We start from the raw sequence: 16,845 nt of genomic DNA on the forward strand, positions 1-16,845 counted from the left end.
GTAGTTAATTATTCTAAATTGTTAACATTTCAGAACTGATGATCTATTTGAAACAGTATCATAAAAGGCAAGCAAGTTGAGAATCTTTGTTTTGATGATTTATTAATTTTTCAATGGAAAAAGCTTTTATATTGGTGTTTTGGCATCTTTTTATATAATTAAATTTGCATCTCTACTTCATCGGTAAAATACTTCTCAAAGGCATTGTGAAAATGTTTTGGTTCAAATAGAGTTCAATAATTTTAAACTTAGTTATTTAGGTACAACAGCCAGTACCATTCATTAAGTGAAAAATAAGACTGACAAGTAAGCAACTGCCAGCAATTGTAACAATTCTAAGCAGCAGTCAATTTATTTTCAAAAAGTGGACATGCACTAAATTATGCTTCCAGAGCCTCTCCGTTTATCAGAACACTTCTTCCAAACACCAGCAAGCTGCCTGCATCATCTGGAGTATTTCTTCCAATATGCCCTTGAGCACAGCCTCCCATAGGGAAACCAGTCTCCGCAGTAAAAGACTGTTGTGACTGTTGTTGGTGCTCCCGATGTGGCCTTTTATATATTGGCGAGACCCGACGCAGACTGGGAGACCGCTTTGCTGAATACCTACGCTCTGTCCGCCAGAGAAAGCAGGATCTCCCAGTGGCCACACATTTTAATTCCACATCCCATTCCCATTCTGACATGTGCCCCAAACAGTCATTCCAGGTGAGGCAACACTTCACCTGTGAGTCGGCTGGGGTGATATACTGCGTCCGGTGCTCCCGATGTGGCCTTTTATATATTGGCGAGACCCGATACAGACTGGGAGACGGCTTTGCTGAACACCTACGCTCTGTCCGCCAGAGAAAGCAGGATCTCCCAGTGGCCACACATTTTAATTCCACATCCCATTCCCATTCTGACTTGTCTATCCATGGCCTCCTCTACTGTAAAGATGAAGCCAAACTCAGGTTGGAGGAACAACACCTTATATTCCATCTGGGTAGCCTCCAACCTGATGGCATGGACATCGACTTCTCTAACTTCCGCTAATGCCCCACCTCCCCCTCGTACCCCATCTGTTACTTATTTTTATACACACATTCTTTGTCTCACTCTCCTTTTTCTCCCTCTGTCCCTCTGAATATACCCCTTGCACATCCTCTGGGTCCCCCCCCCCCCCCCCGTCTTCCTTCCCGGAACTCCTGTCCCATGATCCTCTCGTATCCCTTTTGCCTATCACCTGTCCAGCTCTTGCTCCATCCCTCCCCCTCCTGTCTTCTCCTATCATTTTGGATCTCCCCCTCCCCCTCCAACTTTCAAAACCCTTACTCACTCTTCCTTCAGTTAGTCCTGACGAAGGGTCTCGGCCTGAAACGTTGACTGTACCTCTTCCTAGAGATGCTGCCTGGCCTGCTGCGTTCACCAGCAACTTTGATGTGTGTTGACTGTTGTGACTATTTTGTTTTGCTCTGCCCCTAAACAGCCTTGGTATCTATAAAGTGCTGCCTCATGGTTCCTGAAAAAAACGTTTGGCAGCATGTCCACTCAGAGCTAATAACTGAAATTGCCCTGCACTAGCAGGCTTTCACTCTCTTTCTCTGTAAAGAAAGAAACTGATACTTCAATTAACCTTCAATGTTCAGGTCCCTCAATAACTGTTAGGCAGGTTAGACTTGTGCAAATATTAAAGCAAAGCCATCAGTTATATACTTGTTAGCAATGGCATGTGGCAGCTGCAGAGTTTGTAAAAGTTGTAGACCTCACTGCAGAGGAATCTTCAATGTAGCTATAGACAGTGAAAAAACACTACACAAGTTTATGTTTAAGATACAATTCCATACCACAGAAGACCAAGCGTCTACTTATTTGGAAGATTGCATAAATGCACAGAGGGAATATAAGGCTCAATCTTAAAAATTACTGAACTGCTCCAGTGTTCATTGAGCACCAACACAAATTGTCATTCACAATAGTGGGAGCCATCTGCCAACCTAGGACTCTGGAGATTTTACTGATTCTTGAGTTTTATAAGAGTTCAGTATAATAGCAGCAGTCTCTATTGAAACGGAATGGGATTGCAAGGTAGGCAGCCTTTTCCTTGGAGTCTTATGGAAATTTTATTATTACCAGCAATAATTGCAAGTGGACAATCAGACTGCCCCATTTACGTTTTTTTTTGTTCTCAAATGCCCTCAATTCCATACTTTTCCACCACGAGGTTTTGCTGGAACCCAATATCATTCATACTTGAAGTATTCCCACTCCCTGCAAGTTCTGCCTGTAATTAGCTCTGTTCTTACTATATATCATACCTCTTGCACACACACTACTGTGTTGCTTCATTTCACTGCCTCCTAACTTTATCCAGAAAATATTGAGCCAAATTTAAAAGGAAACATTATACAAGCAAGAGTTGTTCTCCTACAAATGTGTGTATGCAGTTCGGGGGGGGGGGGGGGGAGGGTGAATTAGAAACATAGAAAAATACAGAACAATACAGGCCCTTCGGCCCACAAAGCTGTGCCGAACATGTCCTTACCTTAGAAATTACCTAGGGTTACCCATAGCCCTCTATTTTTCTAAGCTCCATGTACCTATCCAGGAGTCTCTCAAAAGATCCTATCATATCTACCACCATCGCTGGCAGCCCATTCCACGTACTCACGTCTCTGCGTAAAAAAAAAAAAGCAACAAAAAAAACATACCCCTGACATCTCCTCCGTATCTTCTTAAAAGCACCTTAAAATTGTGCCCTCTCGTGCTAGCCATTTCAGCCCTAGGAAAAAGTCTCTGACTATCCCTGCACAATCAATGCCTCTCATCATCTTATACACCTCTATCAGGTCACCTCCCATCCTCCATCTCTCCAAGGCCAAAAAGGCCAAGTTCACTCAACCTATTCTCATAAAGCATGTTCCCCAATCCAGGCAACATTCTTGTAAATCTCCTCTGCACCCTTTCTATAGTTTCCACGTCCTTCCTGTAGTGAGGCGACCAGAACTGAGCACAGTACTCCAAGTGGGGTCTGTGAGCAACACTGTCATTATTTTTGAGGTCGATTGTAAAGCTCGCCCAGGGTCCTGTATAGCTGCAATATTACTTCTCTGCTCCTAAAATCAATCCCACGATTGATGAAGGCCAATGCACTGTATGCCTTCTTAACCACAGAGTGGTTGAACTCCATCTGCCACTTCTCAGCCCAGGTTTGCATCCTATCTTTGTCCCACTGTAACCTCTGACAGCCCTCCACATTATCCACAACACCTCCAACCTTTGTGTCATCAGCAAATTTACTAACCCATCCCTCCAATTCCTCATCCAGGTCATTTATAAAAATCACGAAGAGTAAGGGTCCCAGAAAAGGTCCCTGAGGCACACAACTGGTCACCGACCTCCATGCAGAATATGACCCATCTTCAACCGCTCTTTGCCTTCTGTGGGCAAACCAGTTCTAGATCCACAATGCAATGTCCCCTTGGATCCCATGCCACCTTACTTTCTCAATAAGCCTGATATGGGGTACCTTATCAAAGCCTTGCTGAAATCCATATACACTACATCTATGGCTCTACTTTCATCAATGCGTTTAGTCACATCCTCAGAAAAATTCAATCAGGCTCGTAAGGCACGACCTGCCTTTGACAAAGCCATGCTGACTATTCCTAATCATTTTATGCCTCTCCAAATGTTCATAAATCCTGCCTCTCAGGATCTTCTCCATCAACTTACCAGCCACTGAAGTGAGACTCACTGGTCTATAATTCCCTGAACTATCTCTAGTCCCTTTCTTGAATAAGGGAACAACATCCGCAACTCTCCAATCCTCTGGAACCTCTCCTGTCCTCATTGATTATATAAAGATCAACGCCAGAGGCTCAGCAGTCTCCTCCCTCGCCTCCCATAGTCACCTGGGGTACATCTTGTCCAGTCCCAGTGACTTATCCAACTTGATGCTTTCCAAAAGCTCCAGCACATCCTCTTTCTTAATATCTACATGCTCAAGCTTTTCAGTCCGCTGTAAGTCATCCCTACAATCGCCAAGATCCTTTTCCTTAGTGAATACTGAAGCAAAGTATTCATGAAGTACCTCTGTTATCTACTGCTGTTCCATGCACATTTTTCCACTGTTGCACTTAGTTGGTCCTGTTCTTTCACATCTTATCCTCTTGCTCTTAACGTACTTGTAGAAAGCCTTGGGGTTTTCCTTAATCCTGCTCGCCAAGGCCTTCTCTTGGCCCCTTCTGGCTCTCCTAATTTTATTCTTAAGCTCCTTCCTGCTAGCCTTATAATCTTCTACATCTCTATCACTACCTAGTTTTTTGAACCTTTCATCAGCTTTTTTTCTTGATTAGATTTTCAACAGTCTTTGTACACCACGATTCCTGTACCCTACCATCATTTCCCTGTCTCGTTTGAATGTACCTGTGCAGAACTCCACACAAATATCCCCTGAACATTTGCCACATTTCTTCTGTACATTTCCCTGAGAATATCTGTTCCAAATTTATGCTTTCAAGTTCTTGCCTGATAGCCTCATATTTCCCCTTACTCCAATTAAATGCTTTCCTAACTTATCTGCTCCTATCTCTCTCCAATGCTATGGTAAAGGAGATAGAGTTGTCATCACTATCTCCAAAATGCTCTTCCATTGAGAGACCCGACACCTGACTAGGTTCATTTCCCAATACCAGATCAAGTACAGCCTCTCCTCTTATAGGCTTATCTACATACTGTGTCAAGAAACCTTCCTGAACACGCCTAACAAACTCCATCCCATCTAAACTGCTCGCTCTAGGGAGATGGCAATCGATAGTTGGGAAATTAAAATTCCCACCACAGCAACCCTATTGTTATTACACCTTTCCAGGAGCTGTCTCCCTATCTGTTCCTTGATGTCCCTGTTACTGTTGGGTGGTCTATATATAAAAAAAAGTAGAGTTATTGACCCTTTCCTGTTCCTAACTTCCACCCACAGAGACTCCGTAGACAATCCCTCCATGACTTCCTCCTTTTCTGCAGCCATGACACTATCTCTGATCAACAGTGCCACGCATTGTATAGTATGAAAGACCCAGACAGTTGGAGGGGAAATACCTTTGGTTTTGAGCTTTTTAGATACAAATATTAAGACTATAATTTGTTTATTTCAGATGCCCAGTGATATCAATTTAAATAAGTTGATAAACATGAATGTTTGGGAAGAAATCTTACACAAATGACGTTCCCCTTTGAAAACTTGCTATAGAAGTAACTCTCATGGGGATCTTTAAGATTGCCTGTTGAATGCTGTACTTTCTGGTGTTTTTCTCTGATATTTCATTTTCATTGTAGAATATGATTTCTTTAATAAAACACAAAATATGCTATTTTTCCTTTATATGTCTGACATTGAGCTTTGATGTCCTGACAAGGATTGGCTAATACTGCTACCTAAGGCAATTAGTGAAATGGATACTGACAATTAACTAATAGTTGTGCTCCATCTTTCCTCCTCACCCCTGCTGCAGACTGTTCCAGCTATCTCAGTTCTAGATTTGGTATGTTCTTGTTTTTCCTACTTGTATTCCTGTCTGTTTATTCTCTCCTTTGCACATTTGTCTCCAATTCTGAAAACTGCATCTGGATATGGTAGTGATTTTAATCTAAAACTTTACAAAAGAAAATGCTGTAAGTACTCTGCAGGTTAGGTTGCATGTGTGGAAGGATAAACAGAAACCAGTTAATGAGTTGGTTGCTCTTTCTCCTCCTGCCTGACAGGCTGATTAATTCCAGCATTTTCTGTTTTATTTTCTAATTTTATGTATGTGGACTATTTATGGTTCTGCAGTGACTTAATTTAATTTGCTGTTTGTAAATGATCCAAATATTCATTATTTTTTTGTTTCCTTGGAGGATCTTGATCTTTTTATTGCATTTTTTTAAAAAAAGCATGTTTATTATTGAGTTTTGGAATCAGAATTTGAATTCTTGCAAGAATCTTATTTGTCATTTCACATCTCTTTCAAACTCTCATGACTAATACATTATTAATTATGAACTAAAATGTTGACATTATTTCTCCAGGTTAAAAAGTTTACCCAACACTTTTGTTTTCACTGATTTAAGATGAGAGGTTGAGGCAAAAGCATGTTGGTTTAAAGCATTACAGCAATAAAGTATTTCTTTCTATACCTTTTAGAAGTTGTTTTGCATTTTGGACTGTGTGGTATTCCAACTTGCTATTTATCCAAACCCTCTGCCCACAAGTATATCTGATTGTGTATGCTTAAGGTTGTGGAATATAAATATGCACTGCATGTGATAGAATGGTGGTAATGCGTGTATGGGGATGATTGAATGTCAAGATGCAGTTTGTTGCATAGCTTTTTGCTTTCTTCCTATTTCACATGTATTCTAATAACCAGTTTTTTAAAAACCTTATTCTAATATTGAACATTATAGTGTTCCTTATTGATTTCATTTGGTGCAGAATATTTTAACTTATTAAAAGTGTATTATAATTTATGGTTTGTAGATTAATGTGAGAATTTCCCATTGTGTATTATTAATCTCAGTTGTGATGATCAGTCATCAGCATTGTATTTGGCCTTAAAAATAAGTACTGTCTTTGACAATTTCTGCTGCAAAATATTATTGGGGAATAGTATCTGCCTGGTGCATTCAAATAGAAATTTAAGGCTGTACAACAAGCTGTTAAAGCACTTGCTATTTAAGTCAGTGGGCAACTTTGACAGTGGTAAGATTGATCTTCTAAGAAGTCCATTTTCTCCTGCCATAAGTCCTTATAAGAGATGACAGATTATTAGACCAGCATCAGGGTGGAACAAATTAATTTGTCTCTGCCTTCTAAGCTATCATGTTTAGCATGTTTATTATGTTTAAAATTAAAAACTAACATTAATTACAGCTACAAGATGAGGAACGCAGGCGTCATCAGCAACTGGAAGAAATCAGAAAGCGAGAAGCAGAAGAAAGAGCAAGACAAGATGAAGAACGCCTTCGTCAAGAGGAGGAGCGAGCAAAGAGAGAAACCGATGAAAAGGTTCGGTTTTGAGTATATGCTAAACAACCATTGTGACACTTTCTCTCAAATTTTTAATCTTTATCTGGTTAAACCACATGGATTAAAAATGAACATTTTAGTATCATTACTTGTGTGTTTGCATTGTGGATTTCAATGCAGTTAATGATATGAAAAAGTTTATTACCATGTTGTCATCATTACCATCCAAACTCCAGTAGAAAAATACTGGACTGAAATATGATGGCCACCAGTTCCAAAGGGATCAGCCAGCTATTAGCGATTCGAGCCCTTGGTAAGTCATGATCTGGCCCAATATTGACTTCAAGTTGCTGGTTGCCTGCCTTGGAGAGTCATTTCAAGATGGCCACAAGCTGGTATGTTTGACTGTCAGGCCCATTGTTTAATCTACTGTATATTAATGAGTGAATTTTGGTTATTTTTCTGAGAGCCAGTCATTTTAAAAGCCATTAAATTTGAAATAAATGGGAAAGTTTATACTTAAAGGTGATCAAGTATGAATGAAACAAACTTCAGATGCTGGGAATCACAAATAAAAATGGAAACTGATGCAATACTTTGCTGTGCCACATCTGGAAAGAGAAATAGTTGTCAGATTGGAGACCTTTCATCAGAAGTGAAAAGGAGACAAAAGAAGCTTGTAACATTGTGTGAAAGGTTGTGGGGGAGGGTGAGTTATGTCTCATAGGTTGAGACCAGGGTAACCTCGGTAATAATTTGTAAACTGGTTGGTTTGGTCAATGAGGAAAAATTGGTTTAGTTAGACAGTGAAAGCATAAAAAAACAATATAGGAGTTGTGAAATGTATTGCAGGAGGACAAGCCTTCCCGCTAATCTCACAGATGGATAACTAATAATTAAACAAGTTAACACAAAGGTTTAATACAGTACAACTTAAATGTAGAAAAATTAAAAGTAACTTGACCTCCCTTTCACCTTGTAACCCACAGCCCTATTGCTCCCATTGAAATCAATGAAATCTCAGATCCTGTACTCAGTCCCATTTGCTGCAGAGTTTGAGATTAATTGATCAGAGATTAATTTCTTGGCATTCTGAATCCAATCCTTATCTCAAGGTTTGAAGACTGACCTGAATGCAGTGGTGTCATCATCCCACTGTAATAACTCATGACTATGAACTCTACGTCAAGCCTGCATTCTGAGTTTTGTGAGGAAATTTAAAGCTATTTGATATTTCAGAATCAGGTTTATTATCACCGGCATGTGACATGAAATTTGTTAACTTAGCAGCAGTTCAATGCAATACATAATCTAGCAGAGAAAAAAATAATAATAATAAATAAACAAGTAAGTCAATTACGTACATTGAATAGATTTTTTCAAAGTGCAAAAACAGAAATACTGTATATTTAAAAAAAGTGAGGTAGTGTCCAAAGATTTAATGTCCATTTAGGAATCAGATGGCAGAGGGGAAGAAGCTGTTCCTGAATTGCTGAGTATGTGCCTTCAGGCTTCTGTACCTCCTACCTGATGGTAACAGTGAGAAAAGGACATGCCCTGGGTGCTGAACGTCTTTAACAATGGACGCTGCTTTTCTGAGACACCGCATCATAAAAATGTCCTGGGTACTTTGTAGACTAGTACCCAAAATAGAGCTGACTAGATTTACGACCTTCTGCAGCTTCTTTTGGTCCTGTGCAGTAGCCCCTCCATACCAGACAGTGATGCAGCCTGTCAGAATATTCTCCACTGTACAACTGTAGAAGTTTTTGAGTGTATTTGTTGACATGCCCACAGTACGTGTGCTTGCAACACTGTGTGCCCGACAGAGTGATCAACAGCACTGGGGCTCCACAGGGAACTGTCTTGTCTCCCTTTCTCTTCACCATTTACACCTCGGACTTCAACTACTGCACAGAGTCTTGTCATCTTCAGAAGTATTCTGATGCATATTGAATGCATCAGCAAGGGAGATGAGGCTGAGTACAGGGCTACGGTAGGAAACTTTGTCACATGGTGTGAGCAGAATTATCTGCAGCTTAATGTGAAAAAGACTAAGGAGCTGGTGGTAGACCTGAGGAGAGCTAAGGTACCAGTGACCCCTGTTTCCATTCAGGGGGTCAGTGTGGACTTGGTGGAGGATTAGAAATACCTGGGGATACGAATTGACAATAAACTGGACTGGTCAAAGAACGCTGAGGCTGTCTACAAGAAGGGTCAGAGCCGTCTCTATTTCCTGAGGAGACTGAGGTCCTTTAACATCTGTCGGACGATGCTAAGGATGTTCTACGGGTCTGCGGTGGTCAGTGCGATCATATTTGCTGTTGTATGCTGGGGCAGCAGGCTGAGGGTGGCAGACACCAACAGGATCAACAAACTCATTTGTAAGGCCAGTGATGTTGTGGAGATGGAACTGGACTCTCTGACGGTGGTGTCTGAAAAGAGAATTCTGTCCAAGTTGCATGCCATCTTGGACAGTGTCTCCCAACCACTACATAATGTGCTGGTTGGGCACAGGTGCACATTCAGCCAGAGACTCATTCCACCGAGATGCAACACAGAGCGTCATAGGAAGTCATTCCTGCCTGTGGCCATCAAACTTTACAACTCCTCCCTTGGATGGTCAGACACCCTGAGCCAATAGGCTGGTCCTGGATTATTTCCTGGCATAATTTACATATTACTATTTAATTATATATGGTTTTATTACTGATAAACTATTTATGGTGCAACTGTAACGAAAACCAATTTCCCCCCAGGATCAATAAAGTGTGACTATGACTATGCCAAATCTCTTCAAGCTCCTGATAAAATGTAGCCGTCATCTTGCCTTCTTTATAACTACATTGATATGGTGGACCCAGGTTAGATCCTCAGAGATCTTGACACCCAGGAACTTGAAGCTCCTCACTCTCTCCACTTCTGATCCCACTGAGGATTGGTATATGTTCCTTTGTCTTGCTCTTCCTGAAGTCCACAATCAGCTCTTTCGTCTTACTGACGTTGATTGCCAGGTTGTTACTGCGGCACCACTCCACTAGTTGGCGTATCTTGCTCCTGTACGCCCCCTCGTCACCACCTCAGATTCTACCAACGGTGGTTGTATTGTCAGCAAGTCTATAGATGGTATTTGAGCTATGCCTAGCCACACAGTCATGTGTATACAGAGAGTAGAGCAGTGAGCTAAGCACACACCTCTGAGGTGCGCCAGTGTTGATCATCAGCGAGGAGTATTTGTTATCACCAATCTACACAGATATTGTGGTCTTCTGGTTAGGAAGTCGAGGATCCAGTTGCAGAGGGAGGTACAGAGGCCCAGGTTCTGCAACTTCTCAGTCAGGATTGTGGGAATGATGGTACTTAATGCTGAGCTATAGTTGATGAACAGCATCCTGATGTAGGTGTTTGTGCTGTCCAGATGGTCTGGATATTAGGTGCTCCAGGTAAAACGTCTGAAACTGCGTCTTTTTGGTGTACTTGTATTACCAATAGCATTCAAGTTTAACATTCAGTATCAACTACTATCTTTTGAATAAATCACTTTAAGGCTTCGTACTGTATACATTGCAGAAAGAAGATCAAGGGATAACTTAGTACTTTGACTGATTCATTGAGCAATAACTCAATATTTTTATTTGAATGATCTGTTTCAAGAACTGTGTGCTACTGTGATGGAATTTCGGTTTGAATCCAGCATTGATTGTTGGGATGAATGCCTTTTCTGTCAATGGATGATATAAGATTAAGCAATCTTAATTGTTTTTCCAGGTACCATGAAACCCCACAGTACAGAAATACCTCAGTTTAGCACTAAATTAATGTCACTTGGAAATGAGATTATAGATTTTGGGATGAGATCCTTTATCTGGAGCAACATGTCCAGATGAAGGATCTCATCCCAAAATGTTGACTGTCCATTTACCTCCTATAGATGCTGCCTATAGTATCCCTCCACTGCTTATGGTGGAAGAATACTTGAACTCTTATTGGCAATACATACCTGATCATTTTCATCTGTTTTTATTTCCTCCTGTTGCCTTTTGAGCTTTTCCCTTTTGGTCCAAATTTAAGCATCTGTCTTCAACCTTTCTGCTTTGGAGAATGATTTTCCCCTGTTCTATTAGGCCTTTCAGTAACCTGTCCTTGAGAGCAGCAATTTTCATAGTTTCTCCATGATCTCCAACTGTCTTTTGTAAACTGTCATTAGGTTATCAAATGCTTCATAAAGCTGAAAATCGGTCATCATAGTCAAGGCAGGAATGAACTACTGCTTTCTGTATAAATGATTACCTGTGTTAATAAAGCTAAGGATAAACAATTGTCTTGTGCTTTTTTCCAAGCACCTTAACACTATGCCTCCTTGTATCAGCCGTTTCCACCCTGGAAACAAGTCCACTCAATCGATGCCACTTTTTTGCTGACAAGATGATGGCTGTTATAACTGTTCTTATGCTGAGCCGAAGTCTCCATTTGGTTTCAATAAGGCAGCACAAGCATGCACTGTTCCCCTTCCTTGCCATTCCCACCACCCCACACCTCCATTGAAATCCATGGGAAAAACAACTGATCGTACATCAGTGGGTAGAATATTTTATGTAATTTACTCCAGATGTATTTAATTACTTCTGCATATGTGTATTTATTTTGATATTACTTTTTGTCTTTAGTTTAATACTTTAAAAATATTTCACCAGTGATCTTGTAAATTTGTAAATTTCCATGGCTGCATTGAGCCACATACAAAATACATCCAGCTTCCCATCAGAAGACAGTGCTTGGAACAACAAAAGAGATCTGCAAGGAGAAGTGGTTGATGATCTTGGAGCCAACAGAAGATTGGTGCCATTGCCTCCTATCATTCTATTTCTTGTCACCGCTACATTTTGTAAATTCTCGTTTGTTTTGAATTTGGGGAAACTAGTTTTTGCACACTACCTGTTACTTCAGAGAAGGACATGAAAATCAGGAGAGAAGAACACTAAAATAAAGTTTGAAAATTATTTGACTTCCTGACAGAAATTGTTAAATATTTATTTAAAATTAGCAGAGAATAGTGGGTTTTAATATTTTGCATATTAAAGTAAATACTTGCGTGCTTTTTATAATACTGATATTTTACAATATCAGCTTTTTGTTTTTGAACTTTAAGTGTAAGGTAGATATACTGATTGCAGTATGTGCAAATTAACTAACAACTCTGGTTTCCATTAGAGAAGACAGGAAGAAGAGTATTACACACGTCTGGAAGCTGAAAGACGTAGACAACAAGAAGAAGCTGAGAGGAAGTTGCTTCAACCTGATGAACCCGGTCTGTACAGGCCTCCCCTTCCACGGGACTATGCTTCTGAAAGCCAGCAGTATGAAATTCCTCCCCCATCCCATTCATCTAACGCTCCTCCCCCTCCTCAGAGAAACATTTCTTACATCAAAACACAGATCGTCTCCCCTGACAAAGTTTACACTGCCAAGTTTGTCCCATACAATGATGAGGATGAGGAAGATGCAAATCTTTCAGGTCAGGATAAGTACTCCATTACAAGAAAATCGTATGGTGAACTGCCTTTTGCCCCTAGGCAGCCACCGTTTATTCGTCAACCCCGCCCGGTTTCAGATGGCTGCTATCTTTCAAACTCATTCCGACCGCCATTTGCCAATGCCAACAGTACTGCTTCAAAAACTGGTGTCCCACCTCCCCCTCCAACCAAACAGAGCTCCATGCCACAGAGTGGTTTGAAAGGTAGAGACAAGTACAAGTAACAACCTTGTACCTTTTTCAGATTTTCTTGCTTCTTGCAATTTCCTGATTGAGAATGTAATTATAACTGTTGCCTAACATACACGTCTCTTCCTCCAATATAACACAATTTTACTTGATTCAGGAATCAATCAATTTACCTTAAAGTTGCTGAATATTACTCTTCAATTTCTTATCTTCAACTACTTCTGTCCTATCCTCTCAAATATTTTAATTGTACTCCCCTAATAATCCTAATGAATGCATAATTTTTCTTTTTTTTTAAGTTGTTCCAATCAAAGTACTGTTGGTTTTGGCTTTGTTCTGTTCTGTGAATGAATGCTTCCCTAAACCCCTCTCCAGATACAGGAAGAGAATGTGGCAAATTGGAATGCTTGTGGTCTTTACTCATTTTGGGGATTATTTCAAACCTTATTCCTGTTGCAAAGGGGAACTGATCTGGTGTAACTTAACATTGCATTATGAATAATTAATTGTGAATCTCCAGTTTACCCTGTTTTTGGAGATTTATGTAAATGTGTACTAGTTAACCAGTTTACAGCAGCATTCAACATTAATAGACAATGAAAATTAAATATTGTATTTATTTGAAATCATGATTACAAATAGAAAATACTGGAAACATTTGATGACGAGTCCTGGACGAGAAACATTTCTCTTTCCACAAGTGCTGCCTGACCTGAGCTTTTCCCCAGCATTTTCTGTTTTTTTTGTTTCAAAATTAAGAATTGGATGAATTGTTTTCATTGGGTAAATGATGGTTTCACAATTGTTTATTAGTAATGCATGGAATGCAGTGTGGCTATATTTACTCTAAAAAGTTAGCCAGTCTTGCATTCACAATCTTCCATTGTCACCTAACACTCTCATCTGCCTGATACATTTGATTCCTAATTCTGGTGTTAACCATACCTGCTTTAAAAAGAGAGCTAATGCATTCTTTTTGAATGGTAGTAAAAATAAACTAGTTTGAAATTTACATTTGGCATGAAAATATCTCTCAAATTTAAGAAAAATTATACAAAGATTACCATCTTTAAAGGAAGAATGTTTTCTGTGATGTGGTCATGTATGATTCAACTGCAGACTTTGTATTGCTTTGGAAAATTTTCAGTATGATATTTAATATTGCCTTTAACTTTTCATGATCTGTGAAAGGTCAAAACAAAGTAATGATGTCAAAGGTTAAAGAAAATTAAGTATTTAATTCTGATGAGCTATAGCACTGAAAAATCTGCAATATGTTACCTTAGCATTGCTGATGAGTTAAATGGATGTATTGTGGAATAAGAGAAATTAACAAAGTTTGAGTAATCTTCAAGCAAGAATATCAAATTAGTTAAAGGTATTTTGAAGATAAAAGAACAATTTAAGAGTTTCAAATCTACTCTTTATGGATATGGAATTTCAATTTATGGAATTTCAGAGTTTATATGTAACTGCTCTGAAAGAAATTGATCCCTGTTTTAAGTCTAATGTGGCCGGTCACCATATTGCTAAACAATGATCCATATTTCCTTATGACATAGGAAGTTATTGCTAATTACAATATAATCAGAGAAATTGATGGGCATCTGTGAGAGAAGCTGTAGCATATTGAGATATAAGCAGAAGAGGCAATGAGGCTAAGGAATGTCTCCTGTCTCTTTATAAGATGGTGGCAATCATAGGCTTGGGACATGAGCCGTAAGAATAGCCTTGGAGGGAAGCTGTAATACACTCTTTAGATGGCATATATTGCAGCTGCAGTGTGTCATTGAGAAAGTGAATTTTATAGGCAATGGATTAGAATTCAAAGGGGAAATGGTTACAAAAGTCAAAGTTTTGTACCCACACTCATGCAGAAAAGTGGAGATTGTTCCTGGCTTGCGCTTGCAATTAAAGCACTAATATGGCTGTCATGTCATTTACTGCATCGTGTGCAGCTTGGTAAGAAACCTGCACACATTGGCATCCTAAACAGTTTGATGGCCTTGGCTTATTTTATGTTGCAGGTTGTGTGTTTTGGAATATGTTGTCAGGGTAGCTTAATTCAGGGGTCCCCAACCTTTTTTGCACTGCGGACCGGTTTAATATTAACAATATTCTTGCGGACCGGCTGATGCGGGGGGGGGGGGGGGTAGGTAGGGTTGCCAATGGACAAGAGTAGCAGTCAAATACTTTGTGTTTACCCCGAGAAAGACTACCATGACCATGAAGCCTTGCGCGGGCACCAGTGCACATGCGTGAACCTGCCGATTTTTTTCTACAAATCGTTTTTGGCGATTCTGTTTGGGGGGGGTGTTAATAATGACTGGAATATAGGTGATAAGTGGCTAATACACTCAATTTCATTTCTAAAAGGGTTTCTCTAACAAATTTAATATTAAACACACAGCGCATATTTTCCTTGCATGGATATAGTGATACAGGTTTCCCCCGCCATCCGAAGGTAGAGCATTCCTGTGAAACGGTCCTTAAACCGAAATGTCGTAAAGCAAAGAAGCAATTACCATTTATTTGTATGGAGAAATTTTGTGAGCGTTCGCAGACCCAAAAATAATCTACCAAATCATGCCAAATAACACATAAAACCTAAAATAACAGTAACATATGGTAAAAGCAGGAATGATATGATAAATACACAGCCTATATAAAGTAGAAATACTTTTCCACAATCATTACTGTACTGTTCTCCGTAGCGAAAATCTCACGCAAGCGCTCTCAGCAGAAAATCTCACGCAAATGCTGTTGGCAAAAACACGGCGCAAGCGCTCTCCAGTAACCTTTAAGCTATGAAGCTGCTGTATCATACCAAATAACGTAAAAATACACAGCCTATATAAAGTAGAAATAATGTATGTACAGTGTAGTATTACTTACCGGAATTGGTTCAGCGCCGAGCACACTGATGATGGTGTGTTAGACTGAGTCGTCGCAGGTTGGGTGGTGCAGTGGCCCCCACCCTCCAGGCAGCCGAGCGATACATTGCCGCGAAGCATGCAGGGGTGCAGCAGTGGCCGGGAGGCACACAGCACATCTTTAAGAAAACAGCCGAAATAAACCTGCTAATTAATTAGGTGCCGCCCGGCACGTAATTGTCAGCCCAGATCAGTGCTGATTTCCGATTGTGGCGTCTCTGATCTGGGCCAACAATTACGTGTTGGGCGGCACCTGATTAATTAGAATGTTTATTTCAGCTTTTTTCTTAAAGATGTGCTGTGTGTCTCCCGGCTACTGCTGCATTCTCTGCGAATCGGTATCTGTCCGTGGCCTGGGGGTTGGGGTGGTGGGACACTGGGGTGTCATCTCATCATCATCTGTTTCCATTAGGGCAGGCAGCTCATCTTTCTCCCATGACTGTCCGCCTCGATGTCGAAGGTCGAGGTTCATCGTCTGCTGTGGCTGATGTGGAAGGCTTGCTTGACTGCTGAGCCTCGCGCATTTTTCTATCACATGGTTCTTTGTAAGGACTCAAACCATCCTGCAAATATCCCCTAAATCTACATACCCTTTCAAAATTAAAGTCGTACTTTATCATTACTCATTTGGTTTCGATTGTTATCCTTTCCTCTTCCAATTGCATCAGCTCTTCATCTATCAGATCTTGGTCACAGGATGCCAAAACCTCTTCAACATCATGTTCGTCAGCTTCCACAAACCAAACTCACTTTGTCCTTAATTCGTTCACCACGATCGAAACGCTTAATTATGTCTAGTTTTACACTAAGTGTAACACCCTTACGAGCTCTTTCAGGCTTTTCCAATACCTCAGAACTCATCTTGCAAACGACTGCTCACAGGCACATGTTTATGCAATGCCGTTCCGAATCCGGGAGAGAGTGGCTGCTCGGGGCGCGCGCTGATTTTTTTTCATAACAATGTAAACACCTTCTGAAAGCGAAAACAGGGTACTAATGTAGGTCTTTCGTAACAGTGAGGTTTCGTAAAGCGACCGTTCGTAAAGCGGGGGGACACCTGTAAGTCAATTATCAGAGGAGGACAGGGGAGCTTGAAGTAAGTGTTGAACGAACTTCTAGTAGAAGTGGTAGAGGCAGGTTTGATATTATCATTTAAAGAAAAATTGGATAGCTACATGGACAGGAAAGGAATAGAGGGTTAT

At 40.3% G+C, this 16,845-nt stretch overlaps 1 protein-coding gene across 4 annotated transcripts in view; it reads left to right on the top strand.

The window, feature by feature from the left end:
• The window catches only part of afdna (afadin, adherens junction formation factor a), a 203,092-nt gene that overhangs the window by 175,158 nt on the left and 11,089 nt on the right, over positions 1-16,845 (top strand). For 2 of the 4 annotated variants that reach the window (XM_072265966.1, XM_072265967.1), the window contains 2 exons: positions 6,893-7,027; positions 12,200-12,725. In XM_072265966.1, coding sequence (XP_072122067.1) covers positions 6,893-7,027; positions 12,200-12,725 — 661 coding nt within the window. The remainder of the gene's footprint in view (positions 1-6,892; positions 7,028-12,199; positions 12,726-16,845) is intronic. The other 2 variants (XM_072265968.1, XM_072265969.1) reach the window with 2 other exon arrangements.

The sequence above is a fragment of the Mobula birostris genome, chromosome 8 (genome assembly GCF_030028105.1).
Source record: "Mobula birostris isolate sMobBir1 chromosome 8, sMobBir1.hap1, whole genome shotgun sequence".
Lineage (NCBI taxonomy): Eukaryota > Metazoa > Chordata > Chondrichthyes > Myliobatiformes > Myliobatidae > Mobula > Mobula birostris.